The sequence below is a fragment of the Hydra viridissima genome, unplaced genomic scaffold, assembly GCF_058129835.1.
Source record: "Hydra viridissima isolate aposymbiotic clone 2 unplaced genomic scaffold, HvirCarnegie_v1 scaffold_12, whole genome shotgun sequence".
In the NCBI taxonomy this organism is placed as follows: Eukaryota; Metazoa; Cnidaria; class Hydrozoa; order Anthoathecata; family Hydridae; genus Hydra; species Hydra viridissima.
Window position 1 is genome coordinate 5956782 of NW_028324311.1, and position 16809 is coordinate 5973590.

A 16809-nucleotide genomic window follows, 5' to 3' on the forward strand; every position below is an offset into this window, starting at 1 on the left:
TAATTTCCGTAATTAAAACTGGCAGTTTAAATTACGGAAATTATACATTGAATTTAGTCTTTCTGCTAGGCCCAACATAGTGGCTCATTTGACGTCTTTCGTTTTGTTTTCACTTACTGCTGCTATGAATTGAGCAATTTTAAATTGATTGTTAACTTAGAAGTACGGTTAAGATTAAATATTGTTTTTATGCAGATAAAAACAATATTTACAATTTTAATTATAGCTTTTGTATGCAGATAAATATATTATACATAAATATGATTTTAACTCAGAAAATTCTCTTAAAGTGCTTAAAATTCAAACCAAGAGGTACCATGGAAACAATACACTAACGCCTCATCGTTAAGAAACCCATTTTTAGAACTACCTTTTTAAATTTTGACACGCCTTGCTTTAATAAATAATCAATTTCGATATTTATCTTTTTAATTTTTATATTACGAACACCAGAAGATACTTTACACCCATATTATGCTACATATTTTTTTATTCATTGTGTAAACTTTGATCAAAATAAACCTTGAAATCTAATTTTATTTATTTAAAAACTTACATAATTTCTTTAACACATTTTAGTTTCTGTGTTATCAACTGAAAAAGTTCATATCACCGGTAAATTCTAAAACCTAACACAGCTTCCTTGCAACTTTTTATGCACGTGATCGACATGCAATATTTTTTGGGGGGTTAAATTTATCGACGAAATAAAACGAGCAGCTTTTTTGTCAACAAAATGTTTACCAAAAATAATGTCAGCAAAAATTTAACAAATCGCGATTTGCATTTATTATGCATCTACAATTTTACAAAAACTTTGCAAAAAATGGAAAATTGCTTTTAAAACAAAATATTTAAAAGAAAAAAACATAACTTTAAAAAAATAATAAATCATTTTACTAATTAACAATAATAAATATTAAAACAAAGAGTTCAAGCAACAAATATGTTTATATTAAAACATAAATATTAAATAAAAACGTACATTCTGAAATTTATTACGTCAATTACGATACACCAAGTATTGTGTATTTTTATCAACAAATTATACAACAAATCGATGAAATGTAAAGATGAGTTCCTAACATTATTTTCAACAAAGCTAACAACAAAAGCAAAGAACAGACAAAAGAAAAGATTTCCTCCCCATTTTAAATTTAACAACAATAACACTACCAACGGTACAAAAATTGACGAGATTCTTTAATTCCCTCAGCGTCGATATGACAAACGCAAAGACAGGTTTTAGCGTCAAAACACAGTTTAATAGTTTATAAACACTCATTTAAACTTTTTCACCATTTCCCTAAAAGCAAAAAAATAATATGAACTTTTGTTCGTTAGACGCAGTACAAGGACTGGTCTTGTGAAAGACCTTGCTTTTGTAACGTTATTGATCAAACGCATCTAAATTACTGAATGACGAAACGAGTACGTTCTGAAAGTACTTATGCTAGCATCAAACAAAAACGCATTTTTCACTTTCCTTAAAAAACAAAATATAAACCGATAAAAAATCTTTCCTTAAAAAACAAAATATAAACCGATAAATAATCGTTGACTATGCATTATAAACGTCCGAGTCGTTCCGAATACGCTTCGCAACACTGCTATCGATCACACGAAAAAGGTCTGTTATCGAGACCGATTGGCGATTGAACCCACTGAAGAGCCTGTGCAACGGTTACAAAATGCACGTCGCTAAGCATTCGAACCTCGTTTATAAATCTAATGAAAGCTGAAAGAAAAAGAAGTGATTCTCTGTTTGCTCAAAGAGTCTTACATTTCAACAACTCATCAACTACAAAAACATTTAAAGCTCAAATGAAAGTTCTCTTGTGCTTACCGCTCTTTCTAGAAGGTTTGTTATCGAACCAGAACGAATCTGAAAAGATGGGAAACGGTTGCTTGTTGTCGTTGTAGTGAAGGTTGAAGTTTGTCATCAGCATCGTAAACACGCTCTCTTCGTCATCGTAGAGCTGGCACTCGCTGATAGTTGATACAAAGTCCGACCCTGATACGTTGCACTTCCATTGTGTCAATGGAACCTCCCACAACCCCGGATAGAAATCTAAAGCAATAACGCTTGTCGTTTACAAACGGCGGACAAGACAAAAAATCCAATTCAGTTGACTTACTTTGCACGACTTAATTTGTCGTTTGAAAGTTAGAAGAAGCTTCTGAAAAGCTTAAACGTAAGGAAATAAGGTACTTACTCTTTGGACAGTTCGTCATGTAACATCCTAAGGGCGACGAATAATCAAAAGTGTATGGCCACCATCTTTCGTCTGGGTATGTCACAATGGAGCTGTCGTACAAGAAGCCTTTTGCGGCTAACACTTCAAACGTACTCTCCGTACTCTCAAGAAACGGGTTTCTCCAGCCTTGAGTGTTCACGTTGACTTCGAGCTTAATGGTATTCATTTGGTCGACAATCTCCGACTCCAGCTCTTTGAAAGACGCCTGCAAAAAGAAAGACGAGTCAATCACTTTAAATCGACTCACGATACGATCCTCTAAAGCGCATCGAACAAGCTCTTTTAAAAACTTACGTTGACCCACCACGTTGAGGGAAATCGGTGAGACACCGAGTGATCAGCAATCTCGTGTCCTAAAGTATGTAAAAGTAAAGTCAAACAGAAGTTGTTTGTGTCAGAGCGCAAAAAACAAAGTAACAACAACAACAGAGCGCAAAAAACAAAGTAACAACAACAACAAAACGCAACGACGTAGTGCAAAAACACGTTACCCTTCTCCCACAGCATTTTCACCAAGCTGTAGTTCGTATTTTCTCCGGATACAAAAAACGTCGCTTTGATCGGGCAGCCGTTGAAATTGGTGACGCCATCAAGCAAGTCTTTGTACAGCTGGAAGTTAGCTGATGTAACACCGTCGTCCATGGTTAGCAAGATCATTTGTGGCGTGTTAGCTTTTGATAAGTTGCCGGGAATGTCTGGTCCAGCGCATCTGCACTTTGGTAAAAGACACTCCAAAGGGTTGCAAGGTTTTACAGAAGCTAAAAGTTTAAAACGGCATATTTTTAACAATAGGGCGGTTAGCGTCTCGGTTATAAAGAAAGCGTTCAGTATTTTATTATTTTAATTTCAGATTACCTATAGGTTGTGCTTCATTAGCCGCTTGTGTTGGTGCTGTAAGTTCTCCTGTGGTTTCAACAATTATAGAGTCTATTGTAGAAGGTTTTGTCTCAAGAACAGTTGTAGCCTCTGTAGCTGATACATCTGTTGATAGTGTGTTACTCGATGGTGAAGAATCAGCTGAAGCATCCAACTCTGGAATACTTGTTGAAGACCCTTCCAAAGCTTCAATTGGTGGAGTATCTTCCTCTTGATTGTTGGTGTTATCAGACGGCAGAGTAACTTCCTCTTGACTACCTAAACTAACTCCTGAGTCTCCACCATCATCTTCAGACGATAAATCAGAGACCGCTAAATTATAAAATTCATCATTCTCCTCTATTCTCTAAATTTGATTAAAGTATAATAAAACAACGGTCCGAAAGATCCGAAATCTTTTCAAAGAAGATAACAAGTTTTTCAAAATTTTTTTTTTTTTTTAAGGAGCAATAACTAACCGTGTCGCAAGCGTTTTAAAACAAACTCTGGACTCGTTGGTTTTGCAGTCACAAGGTTGAGAACACAAAGTATACAAGTCACCAATAGCAATTCTCTAATCATCTAGGATAGCCATAAAATAAAAGCATAGTTAGAGATATTCGAATAAGTTCCTATAAATGTTATAAAAAAACAAAAAAAAAACAAAGGAACAAAGAGTTTACCTTCGTTGAAATAAACTTTTTATTCGTTTGACGACCAACGTTGATTTAAATTAAAACCCTTTGCATTGAATGTTATTATGAGGTTTTGCCATCAACAATTTATAGCAATTTCAACGGAAGGAAAACTGGTTGTAAACTGCTCTACGTAATTTACAAATGGGGCAAGTGTTAAACTTTTTATCAAATCGTTAACAAAAGCATCGTGTCTGTTAATTATTATAACTATTATAAGTTAATATAAAATTATCATAGTTAACAAAAGCCTCGCTTGCAATTATTCTTCTGTGCTTAGGAAGTTTTCCTTTACAGCTGCAGAAGTTTCCGTTTAGGTTTTTATTATTTTTAACGTTTATAGTATGTTATAAAAGATTAGTTGTTTTTTTCGTATTTTAGAAAGATATTTCACACTTATTTGTATCAGTTTTTTTGAATGAATTTTCAAAAAGGAAATACAGAGTTACTCCTGCTTTACGTTGGCTTTAATAATCGTTTTTTTTCATGCTGTTATGAAAAACACTATTAAAAAATTTTTCAAATTACATAAATGAAATGTCTGCGATTGTTCCATTGTTAGATGTAATAATTACCCAATACTTCTAACTGCAAGACTTTCTGATTTGGTCTATTTTAAAATTTATATATTATTTTAAAAGTTTAATTTTTATTTTAAAAATTTAATTTTTTAACCTACATTTTAATTATTACATTAGTGGTCCCTGAAAGTTACAACATTAGCATAAACGTATCTAGCAAGTTTCCCAAAAAACGTTATGTTATACAACAGCTGCTATTTAAACCAATCCTGTCTCATTGTAGGAAGATATTTTATGCTGTTTAGCTGTTGTATGAGATTTAATGTAAGTCATAGTTGCTGAAAGGGATTTTCTAGATGAAAATGGAAAAATCCACGTGAAATTTTGATGAGTGTGAAATTCATACTCTTTCTTGTAACCTCTCATTCACTGTAACCTTGAGGAGGTACCCACGCACCTACAGAACTTTTACTATAGACAACTTTTGAAATTCCCGCTCCTAGGTGTACTATCTGTAGTAAAGCGAGGCGACACCCAAGATCCACCCCTGGGACCGAAATATACCTATTGACCTGGCCCTTGTAAAATTAGTTCCTCATCCTAAATTTGGTGAAAATTGGTCTTAAGGTGTGATTTCTATAAGGGAAAAGCAAACACACATATACAGACTTTTTGCTTAATATATAAGATATTGATTTCATTTTCTAAAGTAACATGTGTTCACTTATTAAAAAAATTTGAATTCTGTAAAAAGCATGATGCAGCAGCATTAGTTTTATACACTACACAGCACTAGTTTTCAGGCAGATAACAACAACACAGCTTCACCGTATTTACGAACAGCATCCAACTTTTTGTACACACTACTAATCATTGCATATGCGGTATTCTTAACTTTTTTCAAACAATATTTTCAAACAATTTTTCAATAAGATACTTTAATTGACCTTTTGGTTTCCGCTTATTCATACAATAGCTAAAGGCTAATAGTCACAGTAGATTATAGCGGAAACCACTACATAGAATAAGAGTCCAGCTCAATGCCATTTTGTACTTTTAGATAATACGTTTTTACGAACAAGTTAATTTATGTAAAAACAAGTTAATTTATGTAAAAACAAGTTAATTTATGTAAAAACAAGTTAATTTATGTAAAAGTTCATTTATTATGCTGATTTGCAATATATTGCAATTTATTACACGCAATTAAACTATACGCCTATACCTATGGCGCTCTCGAGGAAATGCGTCAACATAAAATCTTTTCACCTCAGGTATCACCGTGGGTAGTGGTGTGAAGTTCAGTCTGTTTCGAGGTCGGGCGTACATCAATCCAATAATAGGCAACAGATTCTGGCTAAACGCATTTTGTTTATGTCTGCCATAATATCAATCAGAAAAACAATCTCTTTTTTTTTTTTTTTTAATAAGTATTTTCCAAGAAAATTTTCAGAAAAGGAACAAAAAAGTGGACTATTGATGAAGGCTTCCTTCTTATATCCAATGAGTCAATTTTTTTACTTAAAAAAAAATTCAAACCAAATTACTGAGACTAAGAGTAAGACCAAGTCCAAGCTAGTTTACAGGTAAACCTTTATTGAACACGTGCAAGTTCGTCAAATTTTTGGTACAAGCTTGTGATATAGTAAAGTTTGTCATATTTAATAAAATATTTCAATCAGTTTCACAAATTTATCAAGTTGATCAAATTTATAAATTTGAACACAATTATTAATTTTAACAAATTTATTTAACTAACATTATAATTCTTTGAGAATATAAATCAATCCATTATCGATAAATTAGATCGTCAAAAATCAATACTCTCGGACCGAATCTTAATGTAAACAAGTTTTTTTTTAGATGTTTACATCAAAGTTTGATCGTTTGCTTGTGACTGTGCCGCCTGATTCAGAAAAAAATCTTTATGATGCTGATGATGATTCATAAGCAGCTAAAATTATATCTTGGGTATTTTTTTCTAAGTCTTTTAAGAAAAGGCCTTTTGTGACTAGCAAGGAAGCCATTCAATAATTAACCACTTTCCAGATCCCAGATTTGGATGGTAGAAAAAAAGAACAAGAAGATTTTTTGCAAAATCTTTCAGCCTTGGTTTGAATCCATGACTTTGATGACCATTTTATGGATCTTGAATAAAAAAAGAATGATTTGATGAAATATTGACTCTTTTTTTGTTTTGATAAAAGTTTAGAGGATAAACTTCTTGTAAATGGTAAAGAATTCGTTAAAACAATCAAAAACATTTTATTGTTAGGTTTCTATTGGTCCTCCATAAAATATATTTAAAAAAGAAAAAAAGTATAAAACACATTTGAATTGCTAAATAAAAGTTTTAAAATAATCATAATTGGTAAAAAATGGTACAAAAGCCATTCGATTTGCATGAAGAAAACAACTCGATTGTCGTTTATGGTTATTGGAAAAAAACGTTCTTAGAAATGAAAAAGCAGAAAGCTCTGCAGATTTAGTTGTTAGGATGTTGAAAGTCATTTGTGATCTTGAATGCAAAATAAGTATAAAACCTTTTTTTATAAATAGTCATCTTGACCAGTTTCCTGGTCAAGATGATTTATATGAGCCATCTTGACCAGGAAACTAATCAAGATGACTCATGGGGTTATCTAAAGGAGAGCGGTACTAAAAAGGTTTTAAGACAATGGATGATCGTTACCAAGGACCTTTGGAAAAACACAAGGTGGTAAACTGCTGTTGAAGCACCAGGCGATATGGCTCAGGAAAATTTTACAAACGAAAGGACTACAACCGAAGAATTCTTCCCGATTGAGTATTTATGAGTAAACAATATTGTTTGCAATCCTTTTTAAAACTAAAGTTTGTAGGAAAAATGATTTGGTTTTTCGACAGAATGGCCGCTGGAAATCTGCAGCCGGGAGGCATTTATCAATTCAGCTTCATGCTTTATTTAGATAATTCCCAAACTTGACAAATTCGATAATCAATTAGCTCAAGGTTAATCGAGTTTTTCGAATTTATTAAGCCTTAAACTCGAACTCGCCAATTCCTACCTCTACATTAATTTAAACAAACTAAAATTAATCAATGATAATAGTTAAAAAAAAACAACAAAAAAACATGTGCTCAAAGACCCAACAAACATCCCCAGAAATATTTTTTTGATTATAATTAGAAAACATTTCCTTGTTCCAAAAATGAAGTTCCTTTACTCAAGACTAAGAGGTATGTGGCACACTCAGATTTCTATTATGCCGATACTAGTGTCGAATGAGGATGGCTTACAAAAATTAGGGTAATTGAGCTAACCAGGTTTCTCCCCAACGCCTAATGTCCCCTTCCTAGAACAACGTCTCTTAAAATTATAAAATTTTTTTTGTTCTATCATAAAATTGATCAAAATTCATCGATAGATTTCAATTTTCATTAAAAAATCTCCTTTTGTTTACGATTTATGACCATGTATTGTTTAAAACTCCTCATTATACTCTCTTTAAAAAAAGCTTTAAAATGTCATAAGTTTTGAAAGAAATTTTTTTATTGATGAAATTTGAAATCTGCCAATTATCTTTGATCTTGTTTAATACAACACACACAAAAAGTTGAAAAAAGGTTTTTAAAAACAACTAGGGAGATCGGTGCTAACTTTTTTTTTTTTGAAAATTTTATGTTCTTTTTTGTTCACTGTATTTAATTTTACTAAAAAAAGAAGAGAAGAAGAGAAGAAGAGAAGAAGAGAAGAAGAGAAGAAGAGAAGAAGAGAAGAAGAGAAGAAGAGAAGAAGAGAAGAAGAGAAGAAGAGAAGAAGAGAAGAAGAGAAGAAGAGAAGAAGAGAAGAAGAGAAGAAGAGAAGAAGAGAAGAAGAGAAGAAGAGAAGAAGAGAAGAAGAGAAGAAGAAACTATTTCTTTTGTATTTGCAAACACATGTTTTTGAAAAAAAAATGTTGGCTGATGTGATAATTCTCAAATTATATTTTAGCTTAACCCAATATCAAATGATGCCATCTGCATTATACAAACAAGGAAAAGTGCAAATATATGCTTAACTTTTACTTTGTTCAAAGTCAACAATTCAATAGTGTGCATTGAATCATTTCGTTGGATTGCAATGGTAGAAGAAATTCAATATTTAGAAAAAGATGCTAAAGTAGCATTTATGTGCGTACATGAGCGCACGTGGACAATTAGAACAACTATAGTCGTATACTTATACAAATGACTTTTGGATCCCATCACATTCGATCCTATTCACATTCTATTTTCAATTGAAGCATCAACAGGAAGTAATGTAAGGTTTAACTCTCGGCTGCTTAATGTAAAAGAGAAGTCGAAAACTAATTTTTAGATTTTTTTTCTATCCCCTTGCACGTTAATTGATTTTTTCTCAACCCCTGATACTTTATTAAGACTCCCACAATTATTAATTTTTGACTGGGGATTTACAAATCAATGATAATGACCTGCTTTATCCACTGAGAGCAAACTACTTAGAATTTGAGCAGAAATGATGCTAAAACAACTGAGGGTGGATTCAAAAAAGATCCCCCAATCTTTAAGAGACAACATGATAAGAATGTTAGAAAGTAGTAATGTTTTCGTGAGGGAACCAATTAACAGAGAACAACGATGACCATGGGGTGGCCAAAGAAGTAGAAGAGCAGGATCAATTTATAATTTTGTTTGATTAGAGATTGACATTATGTTTTAAACTGTCCTCAGAAGATTTTTGAGCATTAAAATACATTTATTTTTTTTTATTAACATAAAATGGGCAAGTTTTATAAGAACTTCCTTCTCCCTTGTTATTTTTATTATTATTAAATTCCCTGCTTCTAAGTTATTTAGAACCACTCTTGTGTTAAATAACAGTGATTATATCTCTAGACAAATGTTATCACTCACTTGAACTCAAAAATATTTTTTTTTTAATTTTTTTTTTTCGAAACTATTAAATATTTATTTAAGTAATTATCAAATAATTATTAAATATTAAATTATTGAAACTTTTATTTTTTCAAAATATCTTTTACGAAATTATTTTTTTCTAAACATAGCTTATTGTACCAATGCTCCATTACATGGGGAACATAGGTACACAACATGTTTAAATTAGAAAGTAAATTATGTTAAGAATTTCTTACATTACAGGTTGCATTTGCTGAATGCAAATATACAATTCATTATAAAATAATTTCTGATCTGAATTTCAAATAATATTAAAAAAAAAAATTTTTTTGCACAACTTTATCATGTCATGTTATAGAGGCAGTCGGGACACGTTAGATCAGGGGAATTTTGTAAAATATTAGGAGCGCTCTTCTATATCTCACTGATATCATTTATATCTCTCTGATATCATTTATATCTCACTGATATCATTTATATTTCTCTGATATCATTTATATCTCACTGATATCATTTATATCTCTCTGATATCATTTATATCTCACTGATACCATTTATATCTTTCTGATATCATTTATATCTCTTTGATATCATTTATGTGAATATTGTTATCTTTATTTGTACAGCTTTGTTAGAGTCTTTAAATCTTACAATTACACTTTTCATTTTTTACTATTAAAAGTAAAATGTTAGTTTTTAACACTATCAAGACCAGACTCCTTTTCCAACACCAAAATAAGGACCATATAAAATAGATTTTGAATTTATTAGTTATGAGTTTTTCAGTTTAACTTACAAGCTCATTTATATCGGAGTTGATTTTTTAGGAAAATTTTCGCACTTACAAAAACTGAAATAATCAATAAAAAAGTAAAAAGTGATCCAACAGGCCGGGTGAATAAAAATGAGCAATTGCTTTTACTCAGTAATTGGTCAGCTTTACGTGAATAAAAACTTCAACAACTTTTCTTTAGTTTTTATTCACGTAAAATTAAACAATTACTGAGTAAATTGCTCACCTTTACGCGAATAAAAATATGAGGAAAACTGCCGAAGTTTTTTATTCACATAAAGTTGACCAATTACTGAGTAAAAGCAATTGCTCATTTTTATTCACCCGGTGTAATGTGTCAGGGTAATAAAAAGCTAATTCCATTTCAATTTAGACTATGGTCACACAATCTAAATTGAGATAGTATAGACTTTTTTAAAATGTCCTCAATTTTTATAATTGACAAGATTAAATACTCTGATATGAAATATGATTATAAATTTTTTTTCCATCACGCCAGGATTATGAATAACAGCGAGATCTAATTGAACGTGATACAAAATTTTAATTAAATGAAAAGCGATTTCAGAAAACAACTTTCAGTAAAATATCTCTTCATTTCATTCAAAAATATTATTTTTCCGTAAGCGTCTGGATTTTAAGAATAAAAGACAAGCTCCTTTTTAAATATACTATAAGAATCTGCTGAATATAATAGTTATAATAATTATAATAATTTTATATTAAATTACATTAATTATAGTAATTAATAGACACGGTGCTTTTGTTAACGATTTAATAACAAGTTTAACACTTGCCCCATTTGTAAATTACGTAGAGCAGTTTACAAGCAGTTTTCCTTCCGTTGAAATTGTTATAAATTGTTGATAGGCAAAACCTTGAATTATCTTTCAGTGCAAAAGCTTTTAAGTGAATCAAATAAACGTTTTTTAAAGACTCAGTTCAATGAAGGTAAGCTCATTGCTAGATTTTTTTCCTTTTTTCACTAGACAACTTTTCTGATTAAACTCGTTCATATAACGTGAACTATGTTTTTCTTTTTATGGTTACCAAAGACCTTAAGAGAATTGCTATTGGTGACTTGTTTACTTTGTGTCCTCAACCTTGTAACCACAAAACCAGCGAAAAGATAGTTTGTTTTAAAACGATTACGACACGGTTAGTTTTTTTTTTTTGATCATCAAGAAACAAACTGAAAATTTTTTCTTTTGAACAGATGCTTTTGTTTATTTGTGCGTGTAAAATAGAGATTGTGGATTTTATATTTTTAGCGGTTTCTGATTTATCTTTGGAAGGTGGTGTTTTAGGCAGTGAAGATGATGGTGCTCTACAGCCTGTTGATACAAAAGATCGAGAGGAAAATGCCCCACCAACGGAAGCATCAGAAGAGCTTCCGATAGTTGTTCCAGTGTCGGATGCTTTAGCTAGTTCATCACCATTGAGCAACACATTACCAACAGACGTAATTTCTACAGAGACTACACTTGTTATTGACACAATACCCTTAACAGCAAACGTTATAACTATAGAAACCTCGGAAGGACCCGTAACGCCAACACAAACACAGCCATCAGGTAATCTAAAGTAACACAAAAAAATTAAAAACACGTTTTATCTGAAACTAAAATGCTGACCGCGCAATAAATATCAATATCATGTTAAATTAATAGCTAATGAACACAAATTGAAATAATAAAATACTGAACGCTTTCTTTATAACCGAGACGCTAACCGCCCTATTGTTAAAAATATGCCGTTTTAAACTTTTAGCTTCTGTAAAACCTTGCAACCCTTTGGAGTGTCTTTTACCAAAGTGCAGATGCGCTGGACCAGACATTCCCGGCAACTTATCAAAAGCTAACACGCCACAAATGATCTTGCTAACCATGGACGACGGTGTTACATCAGCTAACTTCCAGCTGTACAAAGACTTGCTTGATGGCGTCACCAATTTCAACGGCTGCCCGATCAAAGCGACGTTTTTTGTATCCGGAGAAAATACGAACTACAGCTTGGTGAAAATGCTGTGGGAGAAGGGTAACGTGTTTTTGCACTACGTCGTTGCGTTTTGTTGTTGTTGTTACTTTGTTTTTTGCGCTCTGTTGTTGTTGTTACTTTGTTTTTTGCGCTCTGACACAAACAACTTCTGTTTGACTTTACTTTTACATACTTTAGGACACGAGATTGCTGATCACTCGGTGTCTCACCGATTTCCCTCAACGTGGTGGGTCAACGTAAGTTTTTAAAAGAGCTTGTTCGATGCGCTTTAGAGGATCGTATCGTGAGTCGATTTAAAGTGATTGACTCGTCTTTCTTTTTGCAGGCGTCTTTCAAAGAGCTGGAGTCGGAGATTGTCGACCAAATGAATACCATTAAGCTCGAAGTCAACGTGAACACTCAAGGCTGGAGAAACCCGTTTCTTGAGAGTACGGAGAGTACGTTTGAAGTGTTAGCCGCAAAAGGCTTCTTGTACGACAGCTCCATTGTGACATACCCAGACGAAAGATGGTGGCCATACACTTTTGATTATTCGTCGCCCTTAGGATGTTACATGACGAACTGTCCAAAGAGTAAGTACCTTATTTCCTTACGTTTAAGCTTTTCAGAAGCTTCTTCTAACTTTCAAACGACAAATTAAGTCGTGCAAAGTAAGTCAACTGAATTGGATTTTTTGTCTTGTCCGCCGTTTGTAAACGACAAGCGTTATTGCTTTAGATTTCTATCCGGGGTTGTGGGAGGTTCCATTGACACAATGGAAGTGCAACGTATCAGGGTCGGACTTTGTATCAACTATCAGCGAGTGCCAGCTCTACGATGACGAAGAGAGCGTGTTTACGATGCTGATGACAAACTTCAACCTTCACTACAACGACAACAAGCAACCGTTTCCCATCTTTTCAGATTCGTTCTGGTTCGATAACAAACCTTCTAGAAAGAGCGGTAAGCACAAGAGAACTTTCATTTGAGCTTTAAATGTTTTTGTAGTTGATGAGTTGTTGAAATGTAAGACTCTTTGAGCAAACAGAGAATCACTTCTTTTTCTTTCAGCTTTCATTAGATTTATAAACGAGGTTCGAATGCTTAGCGACGTGCATTTTGTAACCGTTGCACAGGCTCTTCAGTGGGTTCAATCGCCAATCGGTCTCGATAACAGACCTTTTTCGTGTGATCGATAGCAGTGTTGCGAAGCGTATTCGGAACGACTCGGACGTTTATAATGCATAGTCAACGATTATTTATCGGTTTATATTTTGTTTTTTAAGGAAAGATTATTTATCGGTTTATATTTTGTTTTTTAAGGAAAGTGAAAAATGCGTTTTTGTTTGATGCTAGCATAAGTACTTTCAGAACGTACTCGTTTCGTCATTCAGTTATTTACATTGACCAGAAACATTACAAAATTTTGGTTGGATCATTTAGGAAGTCAAGGTGTATGAAAAAGTTATCTTTTAAGTATTTATTTAAACTTTTGTGGTTTTTTATACAAACTTTTTATAAATAAAAAAAAATTATTCCATTTCATTTTCCATTTTCATCATCAAATTATGTTAAAAGAAATTTTCACCAAATTTCAAATTCTTTAAGTAGCGTTTAAATTTTTTTTTCTTACGATAAAAAAAAGTTTTGACTTTAATAAAGCTAAATAATAACAAAACGTTCAATCTATATTTCATTTTGTGCAATGTAATGCCGGCTCAACGGCTCAAATATTTATAACTTTAAAGAGATTACACAGTAACCAAAGAATTTTTACAAATTCATAACAATAAATACCAAGAGTTTAAAAATTTATGTATACGATTTAGTTTTCAGTGAAATTTAGTTTTCAATGAAACTAGAATGGCTTAATGAAAACGAGGCATTCATTTTTGCTACATTTTAAAACCATATACTCGCAATCAAAATTAAGGAGTTCCTGATAAGATATTGAGATTTGATTTTCAACCCCAACATCTATTTCAATGGAAAATGTCATTTTAGTACTCCTAAGTTTACGCAAGAAATGCTCTGCTTTTTCCAGTCTATCGAAAGTACTGATGTATACAAAATCTAAAGGTTTGTCTTCTTCCGTCGGGTCATTTAAATGTTTTGATTTATCAAGCACTTTTTCATCTTCAGTCTCTGAATCAACCAGAACTTCGGCAACAATCGGGTGCTTTTTGAGCCGCCTTGATTGCATAGCTGGTGACATTTGTAAAATGACAGAGTCTGTCTGGTCGTAATACACTGATTTAAGGGATGAACGTTTCGAAGATTTTGGATTGGTTGCAGAACAGCTCGAATGTAAAATATGTTCTTTTAGAGTAAGGAAAGGTTTTCTTTTTAACCCAGGATCCTAAAAGGAAAAAAATAAGCTCAATTATTTTGTTTCCTCAGAAATGTTTTAAAAAGATGTTTAAGTACATGAAAGGATCGTGGCAACCAACACCAATCGAAATGAAAATCGAAAAAAAAAAACACCAATGTTTTTAATTTAAAATTCTGCAAATTTTAATATGATAAAAAAAATTGCAATATTAAAATGTTAATTAATGTCAATTCATCGCACAATTAACCACGCAACAAAATGAAAATCAAAAACGAAAACATTGGGGGAGAGGGGGGGAAGCTTTATTTATAGCTGTATATTGTTTTGCGGGAAGAAATTTTCACAGTTAGAGACTAACTACAAAATATTTTGATTTCACGAGTTCAAATTTCGCGACTGTCGCATTTTCAAGATTTCACAGTTACCAAAAGTCGGGAGAACTAACTTTTACAGTTTCTTTTAATTTCTTGTTAGACACCGTAATGTTTTTTTTTTAAAAAAAAAAATCGCTCGCTTAAAGCAAACAAAAAAAAAAAACAAAAAAAAAAGAAACAATGAGTATATATTTTTACACTAGATTTTACTAATATATTGCGATATTGTCGCTTTATTGCAGGATAATTAATAAATTTACATTTAAACAAGTGCTTCATGGCAGGAAGATATCTTGTATACAAGTACAAAAGTGTTCCATAGTCGGAGGATTTATTTAGGAACTACACAACCGAAGGGTTTCAATAAACCCTTCATGGTAGAAAGGTGCGAATGAAATTAATTTTTTTTCTTTTACTTTAAATGAAAAAAGCATTGTGCTTACCGATACAGCTCTACTTCTCGAAGCTCCTTGGATCTTCAGACAACTCCTTAACGTTTCTAGGACGTCAACGATGTCAACAACTTCCACTGGAATCGGATGCCCGTTCACATATCTGCACCTGACAATCAGATCGCCCGAAAACACATACTTCAGCCCAATTTCCATTTAAATATTTATTCCTGGAAATATTTATTCCTTTTAAAATATAAACTTCATACCATTCAAATATCAAACAGTTTTATCCATACTTCCGTAAAAGATTAAGAATTATATCAGTTAGAAATTAAGACGTTAATACGGTTTTTAAATGTTTTTAAATGTTCGCCACATGTTAAGTTTAAGTCATTACTATTTTGAATTAGCATCGTTAGTACTCGTTACAAAAAGTTTTTAAAAAACTGGTGTAACTTTCATCTTATTTTACCACAACGAAAGATAAGTCTAGACCAATTACATCATCGAATATAATGCAGCTTGGAGTCAGTGATCTCTCAACGACATTTAGAGCTTGTTTGCTTATATATATATGTATACATATATATATATATATATATATACATATATATATATATACATATATATATATATATATATATATATATATATATATATATATATATATATATATATATATATATATATATATATATATATATATATATATATATATATATATATATATATATATATATATATATATATATATATATAACAATTAAACGTGATGATATGGAATTTTACAAAAATATAAATTTTTTTCGATATAAAAACAATTTATCTAAATATTTTCTTACCGAATCTGCAAAATTAAATGCGATCTTTATAATTCTTTCGTTTTTTTTTTTCGTTTTTTTTTCATAAGATACTAAACTTTTGGTTACAATTCGATGACTAACATCTTAATGTTTGAACTGTTTTCACAGGGAAGCTGTGGAATCAATGCGCACTATTGAAAAGCAACCATCTTTTATTATCGCTAGTCCTAGTTCATCCTTAAGCTTTTTCCGTCAATGATATAAAAAAGAAAGAAACTTATGTATGGAGGATCAGCATGCTATGTTTGTACATTGTGCGTAATGACGGAAAACCAAATATTGTATTTGCATTAATCGAGGTGTAGTTAAATATATAATTGCGTCTTAAGCTTTACATCGTTTTGTTATTTAATATTGAGATTTAAAAAACAACAAGTTTTTACGAGTAAGCTATAATTGGCTTTAAGCAAACAACAGTCTCTTTGAACTTTGAACTTCTAGGCGAAACTTGAAATTTTTTATCAAGATTTATTTTTTAAAACTGATATAGTACTTCAATGACTGTTTAAAAACGAAATTATCATTTATTACTTTGGTACACGTTGAAGGTAAGAGTACAATTAATTGGGTATTGAGTAACCTAAACCTCAGAATTGTTTGTGACTGGACGTGAAGAAAAACTCCAATACGATTATCTGCAAACTCAGAATAGAACGTCACGTAGTAAAATGTTTTTACATTCTCCTGAATAAACAATCCTTAAATGGAAATGCCAAATTACTGTTAATCTTAATTCTCATAGTGAATATTACTTCTGTTAGTTTTACTTTTTTTTAAACAAATTTTTACAAAAAATGCGATGAAAAATGAAAACTCTCTCTCAAAAAAAGGTTAATGACAAAGTTCT

General features: G+C 31.7%; 3 protein-coding genes across 3 annotated transcripts; 1 reads left to right on the forward strand and 2 right to left on the reverse strand.

The window, feature by feature from the left end:
• Positions 1–1450: 1450 nt before the first annotated feature.
• On the reverse strand, positions 1451–3933 carry LOC145194037 (chitin deacetylase 8-like). Its single transcript, XM_090067819.1, has 8 exons — positions 3797–3933; positions 3593–3695; positions 3114–3446; positions 2750–3016; positions 2553–2611; positions 2217–2463; positions 1847–2071; positions 1451–1738 (listed from the first exon to the last, which is right to left on the reverse strand). The coding sequence occupies exons 2-8, from the start codon at positions 3693–3695 to the stop codon at positions 1611–1613; spliced, it is 1362 nt and encodes a 453-aa protein (XP_089923945.1). The 5' UTR covers positions 3797–3933; the 3' UTR covers positions 1451–1610.
• Positions 3934–7006: 3073 nt separating this feature from the next.
• Positions 7007–13444, forward strand: LOC145194149 (uncharacterized). The gene is made up of 12 exons (XM_090067909.1): positions 7007–7048; positions 8033–8233; positions 8303–8481; positions 10774–10853; positions 10916–10972; positions 11077–11127; positions 11293–11595; positions 11792–12058; positions 12197–12255; positions 12345–12591; positions 12737–12961; positions 13070–13444. The coding sequence occupies exons 1-12, from the start codon at positions 7007–7009 to the stop codon at positions 13195–13197; spliced, it is 1839 nt and encodes a 612-aa protein (XP_089924035.1). The 3' UTR covers positions 13198–13444.
• Positions 13445–13668: 224 nt separating this feature from the next.
• On the reverse strand, positions 13669–16157 carry LOC145194448 (uncharacterized). Its single transcript, XM_090069603.1, has 3 exons — positions 15942–16157; positions 15148–15326; positions 13669–14357 (listed from the first exon to the last, which is right to left on the reverse strand). Exons 2-3 carry the CDS (start codon positions 15310–15312, stop codon positions 13857–13859), a joined length of 666 nt encoding a protein of 221 aa, XP_089925729.1. The 5' UTR covers positions 15313–15326; positions 15942–16157; the 3' UTR covers positions 13669–13856.
• Between the last annotated feature and the right edge of the window lie 652 nt (positions 16158–16809).